Here is an 11,549-nt window from a genome sequence, read left to right as displayed (position 1 = left end):
TTGGGTCTACAAGTGTACATGATGAGGCTCTATAGTCACCCACTGATGACCGTGACCTAGAATGGAAACAAGGCAAATACTATAGTGAAGAAGATGACCGTACCGAATCTTAAATGGCTTCACTGATTGCTACTGATGAGGATGATGGCAGAGAATATTATGATAGCGATGAAGGTGGGAATGTGAACTTGAAGAGGCTGAGAATAGAAGGATTGGATCCTAACAAGAACATTCCACTTCCTAAATGTGATCAAATTTATGAAGATGGAAAATAGTTCTGTGACTATACATGAAATTCAGTGACTACCGACAATTTTATGAGATTCTAAAAGATTATGAAATTAAAGATGGTTTTGAATTGCAAAAAATAAAGCACCAAAAGAGTAGGCTCACATATGGTTGTAGAGCAACCGGCTTCCCATGGAGGATACATGCCTCAGTGACCCCTGATCTGAATAACTTTGTCATCAAGACGCTCATTGAAGACAATACATGCCAATCTGTTTACAAGAATAGAACAACTAGCAGTACTTAGATTGGTAGAAAATTGGTGAAGACATTACAAAGACATCCTGAAATGAAATTAAAGGGTATGAAAGAACTATTAAAGGAGGAATATGGGATCGAGGTTGACAATAGAAGGTTATGGAGAGCTAGAAGATAATGCAAGAGGAGAAGTTCATGGTAGTTATGCTAAATCTTATGCGAAGCTTAGAAATTATGTAACCATGATCTTGCATACAAATCCTGGAAGTGTTGCAATCATACAATCAGAGTTGGTTCCTGTTGAAACTTACAATGAAGAGGGTGAACTTGTGCAATCCATTCCCACAATTATGAAGCCTCTGTATAAGAGGATATTTGTTTGCTACGAGGGTGTGAAAATTGGATTTTTCGTTGGTTGCCAACCTTTCTTTGGTCTTGATGGTTGCCATCTTAAAAGCTCGTACAAGGATATTTTATTGTCTGTCGTTGGACTTGATGCAAACCTCCATTTTTATTCCATTTCTTATGCCATGGTTGAGGCTAAAACCAATGCAGGTTGGAGGTGATTTATGGATCACTTAATGGAAGAAATTGGAGAGAGACATCCCAATGGTCAGCCTTGGTGCATAATGAGTGATAGGCAGAAGGTAATTCTTCATTTTTGAACTTTTCTACTTGTTTATTCTTCAATTTTTAACTTGTGAATTAGAATATTCGATACTTAAGTGTGCAAGAATAATTAAATCAGTCTTGGTGCTTGTTGATTAAGCTGATTGGAAACAACTCTCTCATACATGGCTGCTTGTTGATTGTAATTAATACTTACACATGCATTGTTCTTCTACATGGTGCAGGGTTTAATTGAGGTTGTTAGTCATGTACCTGATAATCACCATCGTTATTGTTGTTTTCACATTGAAAATAACATGGTGAAAGAGTATGGAACTTCTGATCTAAAGAACATGTTTTGGGCAGCTGCTGGAATAGGAAATTTCCAAACTTTTCAGCGTATTATGGACCAAATTAAGGAGTTCAACAAGGATGCATACAAGTGGGTGACTGACATTGATGCTAAACATTGGCCAATGAGTTGTTTTGACACAACTTCAAAGGTCGAAAATATGACAAACAACCATGTTGAATCTTTCAATGATTGGATCGATGAGATACGTTTCAAACCACCAATTGAGATGCTAGAAGGTCTTCGAATCCAAAACGCAGACATGATGTGCTCAAGAAGGGTCACATCTGAAAGATGGAATGAAAAGCTAACACCAAAGGTACATCTAAAGGTTAAACAGTTATTGAGGAGAGCAAGATATGCTCAAGTTAGACGAGTAGGCCCTAATGAATTTCAAGTTGACTACATGAGCAAAAGGTGTGCAATGAGGCTAGATGCAGGATGGTGTATATGTGGCCAATGGCAGATTAGAGGCATCCCACGTGTTCATGCAACTGCATGTATCAACCATATCAAGGCCAATATCAATGACTACTGTTCAGCGTATTTCACAACTGAAATGTGGAGAAAGACTTATGAACCTGTGATACATCCAATCCCTGATGAATCTATGTGGATTAGACATGATGTTGAGCCTTTGTTACCCCCACCCATTATAAACCAGCCAGGTAGACCGAAAAAACACTGCAGATAGAAAGTGGTAGGAGAAGAAAGGACTGTGAAGCCAGTTTCTAGCACAAAAAGATGCAAAAATTGTAACCAACTTGGTCATACAATACGTACTTGCAATGCACCTCCGTTTGTCAAACAACCAGCACCTCCAGCTCCACCTACAGGATGAGGGAGGAGACGAGGCAAGGGAAAAGGCAAGGGATGAGGCAACGATCAAGCTACAATGTCTGATGCACCAATTACAGGTTCTGAACAAGGTAACACAAAGAGAGGCAGGGGAAGACCACATGGCAGAGGTCGTGGAAGAACTCATGGTACCACAGTTCAGGTAGCATTTTGTAAATTATATATGAATTTCTAAAATAGAAATCTTTGGTGTGTTTTTACTTACTTTATTATTTCAGGAAAATTATCAACCATCAGAAAGGATTGAAGAACAGATACCACATAATGCAGAGGAGGTTAACACATTTGAAACGCCTCAATATCTCTTCCAGACTCAGCCTACACAGAGAAGTTGTTGAAGTTGCCAAAGTTGGTGTCTTATGAAATATGTGTTGTGAAGTTGTATTTTGAAATGTAATACTCTATGTATGCCAGTGTTTTGGTTAGTGCTATTGGCACTAAGGATTATCAGGTTTACATGTTTTAGTTACTACTTTGGACACTAAAATGTAACATGTTTATATGTTCTGTTTAGTGCTTTGGACACACAAAATTAGCAGGTTTATATGTTTTGGTTAGTGCTTTGCACGCTAAACTTTAGTTTGTTTAAATGAAATAATAATGTATTTTTGTTTTACATTTTGGTTCAATTATGATTTATGGTTACTTTTCCTAGGCAATTATACAACAACTTACCTCTAATATTGACACCATTAAACAATAACAACCCAAATTGATATTAAACAAACTGACATTAATGTATTATAAATGCAAAGTCAAGTACAACTTCCATAATTGCAGCCAAAATCCACTAAGTACTGCATCTTTATTGTCATACACAAAATTAAGAACATCAATAACACACATATTGCTCCCAAAATCTTCACCAACAAGAGACCAGTAGCTACATTTGCTTCCAATCTTTGTAATCTTTTTAGAATAATTGGATCATATCAAAATGAAGTTTCTTCTTGGTCTCTATCTTCCTTTTCAAAACCTTCATTTACAAAATATCCATCTACCCACCATGAGAAGTAATTACACCATTTCTCTCCAAAGGGACAGCGAAAGTAAAGCCTGTTTGGGTTATTAATTGATTCACTAATCCTCACATGACATTTTTTGCCACACATGAATCTTCTATTTCTGAATCTTCAACCATTTTAGGAAAATGAATCGTTGTTGTAAGATGTCATTGCCCTGTTAACAAATGTAGTCATTTGACACAAACAAAATCCAAATAAAAGACATGAAACCCTAAAACATTAGTAACTTTCCAAAATACTCAAAACTCTAAAGTTAGAGCAAAAAACCATCCAATGAGAAAATAGATCATCAAATAAAAAAAATAAACAAGACATACCTTCTGAATAAAGTTCTATTTTAAAATATTGAAAGGAAACCCACAACAAGGCTCAACCTCAATCATTATTTTAATCATGAATGAAACCATTATCATGGAACAACTTTTAAAGTGGGATGGCAACCTTGGAGTTAATAGATTTAGATTACAAAAGTGGGAGCAACTTTCTGCATCCAGAGGACAAAGTTTTCAAGGACTCTATATTTGCTAAGTTATAGCAACACACAACTTGGTAGAAATCCAGTTGACATTGGTTAGAAGGATGACCAAGAACGACTCACCCCTACAAACTCAAAAGGCCAATTTGACATGTAATGGATCTCGATAATCAAGCATCCAACTGAATAGCCATTGAGCATAGACACAAGCAATGCATCTTAAGTCTGTATCAAGCCACAGTAATAGCTAAAATTAAGATGTTCTCTAGTCAACCGAGGTTCCACATACAGTCAGAAAAGAAATAAGAACTTCCATACAACTCATGAAGCTTAGACAACCAATGCAATTATCTAGTACTGAAATACCCTCTTAACGACTTCTAGCGGCATCACTACCTTACACTATATCAGAGACTTGCTTCCTGTTGATTCTCATCCATCATCCATGTTATAATATCAAAGTTTCAAACAAACAATCAGTATCACAACTAGAAACTCGATCTCGTTTATCTTTATCAAAAATCAAGAACTTGTTAAAAGACCCAGAATTCAAGAGGCATTCATCCATTTCATACTTAAAACTAATGTGTGCAAAAAGCTTCATCTATCTAACATAAATAAGGGAAGCTACAGATTCGAAAACATCAATAATTTTTCAAAATACTCAAAACTCTAAATACAGAGCACAAAACCATCCAAAGAAGATTTTTTCCCACACCAATGGATGAAAATACAAGTGAAATGAAAGGAAACAAAATTTTCAAAGAAAAAAAAAAGCAAAGGACAATCAATATGCATAACCGTAGCTTGAAAGATAAAAAAATACTAGAAAAAAATTGTAGCTTGATGGAGGAAGGACATACCTTTCGAGTGGCCTTCAATCTTGTGCAGTTGACTCCTTCAAGGAGAAATGCACAAAAACTAGAAGCTTTTCTTCATCAACAATGGTGGTCGTGAACTTGTGTGAGGAAGACGAAAAGACAGGTCGTGAACTTGTTTTAATTTTTCTATGGGTAACCTGTTGAACTTGTTTTATTTTAGTTTTTTTATTAATTTGTTTTTTCTAAAATGGTTTTTTATTTATTTCAAAAATAAAAAATATATTTAAATCAAATTAATATCAAAGTCAAATTAAAGTTGGGGTTATTTTGGTCATATTTAAAAAAAGTTTGACCAAATTCGGGCTTAGGGTATCATTTTGTTCCATTTTGCAAAACATAGGGTCCAAATTGTCATTTAAAAAAACACGGAGTCCGATTGGTAACTTTTGCGAAACACAGGCCCAAAATGGTATTTACCCTATATTTTATTAAGAGAAATTCAAATTTATCATTTAGAAAATTTTAGTTGCAAAATTTTAACATTTTTATTTTTTGTAAAAAAATGTACAAATTAATGACATGGAGTGTACTTAAAGAAATACATATTTCGTAGTTTATGGAATGTGGTGTATTTAGTGTGGGGTATAAATGTAGCTTTATTATTATTATTGTTGTTGTTGTTGTTGTTGTTGTTACAACCAGATTTCGAGAATGGAGATTTTTTTATCTCGAAACTCAGACTCGTAAGGTGTATGCTCGAGATAAGAAAATTCGTCATGTAATCAACATTAATGAGAAAGTCAAGTACAATCTCGCTAAGCAGTAATGCGACAACATCAAAATTGGTGAGCTCGGAAACTACGTGGTCTCGGAGGAGTTCTGAGGTTATAAGACAGGCTCGAAGCCACAATGACACTAGTTCAACACTTGTATAAATCTCCTACCATCATACAAGACAGTTCGATCTTGAGCGTTGTGAGCTTGGAGAGGATGATCTCAACAACATTACTTGTTGAGAACACAGGCAAACCGAGGTGTCGAGCTTGCAATGGGTGAACAGTCTCAATGGCGTGTGAGTCTAGTGTCCAAGCTTGTAAGCTGTGTGTGAACATGTTTATTATTGTAAAATCCCTATGTTTAAGGGATCAAATGTAATCTATTATTAAATCTCAAATATCATGGGATATATACGCGTACGTAGTAACTGTATGCATTTAATTGCATTTATTTAATTGATTTGTATAATATCTCCCCAAAATCTGTGGGAAGATATTCGGTGAACCACTCTATAAATAGAGTGGAATAATTCATTTGTAAGGATTGAAAAATTGGTATTGGGAAGACTCTATAAAATTGCTTCGAGAAAGCTTTGAGAGAATTCCAACAAGTGAATGACACAGACTCATGGTCTAGGAAAATTTTAACTGCTGAACTACGTAAAAAATCGTGTCCATGTTGTTTGTTTCCTCTGGTATTTTTGTTTAATTGCTCTTCATTTTTAAGTTGGCAAAAAACGACATCAATAGTTTGGTGCTTTCACTGAGGGCCATTAAACAAGACGTGAGCCTGTTTAATCTAAAAGCCTTTTGAATCATCAATGGCCGGTGCAAGTAACCCCAATACTAGTGAGTGACCATTGCCCCAGATACCTAAGTAGCAGAGTCCTCATGCTGAGGATTACCCCCGATGGCCTGGAAAGCAACCCATGGTGGATCCAGATCCTGAAGAAATGAGTGATTCATCTAACTCTCGAGGACCTCCTGCCCCAGGCCTAACGATGATATGTATTACAATTCTGAAAGATATGTTCCAATTGTGGAACTTGAAAATTTCCAACTATGCAAACAGTTGGCAGAGGAAACAAAACACAACGAAGAATTAGTTAGACGGGCTGCTAACACCCAAGTACCTCCCCAAAGGCCTAGGGGACGTCCCCATGGGAGCACGACCGCCAGGAGGGTAGAACAAGTGCCACCATCGGCGTCTTAGCCAACACAGCCAAGGCTTGGAGGAGTAACCAGGTTGAGGCTACTGCCAACCCGACTGCAGAAGTACCAGCAGAAATGGGTAATAACCTTGCCCCCTTGGCGATTCAGAACCCGAATCATAATGCTATGTGAAACAACCCGGAGCCTGACTGAGCAAAATCTGGACCATCCAGGCTCGACAATAGAAGACAACCACCATCACCCATAAGGCACCCACCATCACCAATAAGGCACCCCTCGCCAGTCAAGGAGGTCCCACAAACTGCACATCGGAGGCCATCTCGCAGCGGCAGTCGAGATGGAAATCGAAGGGCTAGGCCTGGACAGTGGAACGAAAGATAGGGTACCCGAGATTGAAGGGCTCCTCAGCCTTTGGGAAGCCAAATGTTAAGATCACAAACTACTGGGACAAGGAAGGCAGCAGGAGACCCACCTCGTAATCATCGAGCCACATATCCAGAAAGGGCTACAAGTTACGTAAGTGAAAGTTCAGACTACACTCGGTCCATGAGCATTTATAACACCAAGCCAAGGCATACATGGAATCGAGGGAATCACCCTGATCTGCGGGATCATATAAACCATAATCGAGGTTAAGATAATCCATCGAACTCTGATCTGCGCGACCACCTGAATGGCCACAAACAGTCAGCGTACAACCATATACCGAGATAGGGAGCTGGAGTTTTTATTAACGATAATAAGCCCCCTCAGGTCCAGGCTCGACCTCTAGTGGATTTATTCCAGGAAAGGATTGACCAATTAGAAAGAGCATTCAGGCTCCTGCAGAACAAGCGTAACAAGGATAAGACTGAAGAGACTGATGAAGAGCTCAATCATTTTCCCCCGCATATCTCCAGCATTCCATTCCCTTAGGGGTTTAGGATTCCTCATGTCCTGACATTTTATGGAAACTCAGACCCGTATAGTCATCTGAGTATCTTTAACACCATCATGCGAGCCAACAATGTTGGGTACGAGCTTAGATGTATGCTGTTCCCAGCCACACTTACAGGACCAGCAAAAAACTGGTTTGAGAAGTTTAAAAGGCATTTGATCTCGTCCTGGGATAAATTATCTAGAGAATTTAAGAAACAATTTATGGCTATGATTGGCATCAGGTCCGAGGCCTCAGCCTTAACGAATGTCCGACAACAAAAAAAAAAAGAGTCATTGAAGAGTTACCTCACGAGGTTTAACCTAGAAGTGGCCCGAGCTCGAGATGTCGATGATAGCGGTCACCTGATGGCTATTATAGTAGGTATATTGCCAGGAAGTCCCCTTTGGGAAGACTTACAAAGGAAACCTATCAGGTCGCTAACCGAGTTCAATCAGAGGGCCCAGAGGTTTGTCAATGTAGAAGTGGCGAGGTCAGCACTAAACATGACCTCCCAGCCCATAACTACAACGATGAACATAAACTTTGCCTCGACCTCGACAACCCCAGCAACTTTGAAACCCTCTGGGGACAACCTTTCTAAAAGGAAGAAGAACGAAGGGAATACACCTAAGGTTGAGGGAGGAAAGAAGAAGAAAGGGGACAAATATTTCTCTATATACAAAGTGTATACCGAGCTCAACGAGTCTCGGGAGAATATTTACCTGGCCAATGAAAGCCAGGATGTAATCGCATGGTCACACTCAGACATGGTGGGAATCCGTCCGAATGTCATGAGCCATACACTTAACATTGACAAAAGCTTCTCCCTGAAGCAACAAAAGTGAATACCCCTAGACGATGATAAAAAAAAGGTCCTCAAGGAAGAAGTCGACAGATTAAAGGCAAATCGATTCATACGAGCTTGATTGGATTGCCAATCCAGTGTTGGTCCCAAAGCCCAACGGCAGATGGCGAACCTATATCGACTACTCAGACCTTAACAAGGCGTGCTCTAAAGATTGTTTCCCCTACCTCAGATAAATCAAATAGTAGATGCCACTGTAGGTCACGACATCATGTCATTCATGGATGCTTACTCTGGATATAACCAAATTTCCATGCACCCACCGGACCAAGAGCATACGAGCTTTGTAACCAATAAAGGGTTATACTGCTACAATTTCATGCCTTTCGGGCTCAAGAATGCTGGAGCCACATACCAAAGATTGGTGAACAAGATGTTTTCCGAGCAGATATGGAATAACATGGAGGTTTATGTTGATGACATGCTAGTCAAGTCCAAACATAACAGTAACCATGTGGATGATCTCACAAAATGCTTTACTGTACTACAAAAGTATAACATGAAACTTATCCCACACAAAAGTGCTTTTTCGAAGTGTCTTTGGGAAATTTTTTGGGATTTATAGTAAATGCACGAAGAGTAGAGGTTAATCCTGGCAAGATGAAGGCATTGATTAATATACCCTCACCTCGAAAGCATAAGGATGTCCAGAACTTAACTGGATGGATGGCGGCACTAAGTGGGTTTATTTCAAAATCTATAGACTGTTGTCTTCCCTTTTTTAACCTTTTAAGAGGGGCAAAAAAAATCGAGTGGTCAGAGGACTGCGAGCTTGCATTCCAAAACCTAAAGAAGCACTTCGTCGAACCACCAATCTTTTCAAAACCTATCACGAGAAAAGTCTTGTATCTATACCTCGCTACAATCGAGCATGCCATTAGTGTCGTGCTCGTCTGAGAAGAGAAGAATGTACAAAAAAACCAATATACTACGTTAGCAAAAGGGTACTGGGGGCAGAATTGAGATATCCGTTAATGGAAAGACTAGCTCTCAGCCTGATCCACTCATCTCGAAAGCTCTGACCTTATTTCCAAGCACACCCTATTCATGTGCTAACTAACCAGCCTCTACGACAAGTTTTATCTAAACCAGAAGCTTCTGGAAGATTGTTAAAGTGGGCTGTCAAACTCGGACAATTCGAGATCACATACCACCCAAGAACGACCATCAAGGGACAAGACCTGGCGGATTTCATTGTAGAATGTACTGGAGTGTCTAACGACGAAGTTGTAACCGCAGCCCGCGAGATGTGGAAACTTTATGTCGACAGATCCTCCAACAAAAATGGATCAGGGCAAACATTATACTGATCACCCTAGCAAGAAATTGATTCCACTCTACTTTAAGGTTCAACTTAGAAGCGTCAAATAACGAGGCTGAATACAAAGCATTACTAGCAGGACTTCGAATAGCCAAGGAACTCAAAGCAAAGGCTATACCCTGCTATAGTGACTCACAATTGGTGGTCAACCAAGCATTAGGGGAATATCAAGCTTGTGGCATAAAAATGGCTGCATACCTAGAGAAAGCCAAGGCTGTGCTCGGACAGTTCGAATTCTACGCTATAGAGCAAGTTCCCTGAGAACAATTCAAATGCAGACGTGTTGGCCAGGCTCGATACCACCAGCGAGACCGATACATTGAACATGGTCCCAGTAGAATTTATATCGACCCCCAGTATCAACAACCTTGATGAAGAAAACGTATGCATGATCGATTATCAACCTACCTGGATGACCCTAATAATCGATTACCTCGAAACAAGAATTCTCCCAGCAGAACAGAACGAGTCTTGGAAACTGATATTTCAGATCTCGAGATATACTATAATGGAAGGAAGGTTATATCGAAGAGGGTATTCTATGCCATTACTCCTATGTGTAACTCTACCCAAGGCAAAGAAAATTTTGGAATAAATTCATGAAGTATTTTTTGGAGATCACACCGGGGGGCATAGTCTATCCAGAAAGGTGATAAGGTAGGGGTATTTCTGGCCCATAGTCAAGGCAAACGTGTTCAAATATGTCAAAAGATGTGATAAGTGCCAGTGATTTGCCTCGATTCCACGAGCTCCACTTACTGAGCTTACCATGTTGACCTCCCCATGGCCATTTGCGGTGTGGGGAATCGACCTTATAGGCTCGCTACCAATAGGCAAAGGTGGAGTAAAGTATGTTGTGGTCGCGGTCGATTATTTCACAAAATGGACCGAAGCCGAACCTCTGGCCATAATTACCTCAAAAAAAGTTTTAGACTTTGTGGTAAAAATTATCATCTGCCGATATGGGATGCCCAGAAAGATAGTGTCGGACAATGGTGCCCAGTTCGATAGTGACCTGTTTACCCATTTCTGCTAAAAAATGGGATAATAAAAAGCCTTTCCTCCGTCGCCCATCCCCAATCAAATGGACAGGTCGAAGTAGTCAACAAAACCCTAAAGAGCTCTATAAAGAAAAGGTTAGAGGAGGCTAAGGGAAGGTGGCCCGAGGAATTACCTCAGGTTTTCTGGGCTTATCAAACCACAACTCGAACTTCAACAGGCCATACTCCCTTCTCCCTATCATATGGATGTAAGGCCATGTTGCCAATTGAAGTCGAAATACCTACAATATCGAGCCATGCCTAGAATCAGGCCTCGAACCAGTCCCAGCACGAAGAAAGTCTAGACCTCATTGAAGAAAGATGAGATGAAGCTCAATTGAAAGATGCTGCATAGCAGCAACGAGCTACCAGGTATATCAACAATAGGGTTCGAGATAGAAAATTTGGATTGGGGGATCTAGTATTAAGGCATGTATTTTTGGCCACACGAGACTCATCTTTTGGGGTACTCGGACCTAACTGGAAAGGACCTTACCGGATCGAGTCTATCATCCGGCCTAGGGTATATAAATTAGTGAGACTAAACGGAGAGTTGGTGTCGTGAGCTTGGAACGGTGAACATCTACGACCTTATTATTAATAATGTAGGAATGGTGTTTTTGTTGTAACCAAGCTTGTTTAATTTTCAGACATTTGTTAATAAAAATGTTAAGTTTTGCTCAAAATTTATTTTCTTTACTAAATGTTGTATTTTTTGCAAACTCTCTTAATTCAATAACCTATGGTCACACTCATAGGATATTAAGGGGGAATTAGTGGTATACAATCATACCATAAGTTTGAAAAAATAAATAACATAAAATAAAGT

At 39.3% G+C, this 11,549-nt stretch overlaps 1 protein-coding gene across 1 annotated transcript; it reads left to right on the top strand.

Moving 5' to 3' along the window:
* The first annotated feature begins 1,067 nt into the window (after positions 1-1,067).
* LOC133832340 (uncharacterized) lies at positions 1,068-2,141 on the top strand. Its single transcript, XM_062262699.1, has 2 exons — positions 1,068-1,133; positions 1,341-2,141. The coding sequence occupies exons 1-2, from the start codon at positions 1,068-1,070 to the stop codon at positions 2,139-2,141; spliced, it is 867 nt and encodes a 288-aa protein (XP_062118683.1).
* The last annotated feature ends 9,408 nt before the right edge of the window (positions 2,142-11,549 follow it).

The sequence above is a fragment of the Humulus lupulus genome, chromosome 4, assembly GCF_963169125.1.
Source record: "Humulus lupulus chromosome 4, drHumLupu1.1, whole genome shotgun sequence".
NCBI classification, from domain to species: Eukaryota; Viridiplantae; Streptophyta; class Magnoliopsida; order Rosales; family Cannabaceae; genus Humulus; species Humulus lupulus.
Note: the sequence above shows the minus strand (reverse complement) of the source record. Positions and strands in the feature narration are given on the sequence as shown.

Coding starts and splice junctions, on each gene's coding strand:
- LOC133832340 (XM_062262699.1), top strand. CDS start 1,068: ATGGAAGAAATTGGAGAGAGACATCCCAATGGTCAGCCTTGGTGCATA. Junction 1,134..1,340: donor TAATGAGTGATAGGCAGAAG/GTAATTCTTCAT, acceptor TACATGGTGCAG/GGTTTAATTGAGGTTGTTAG.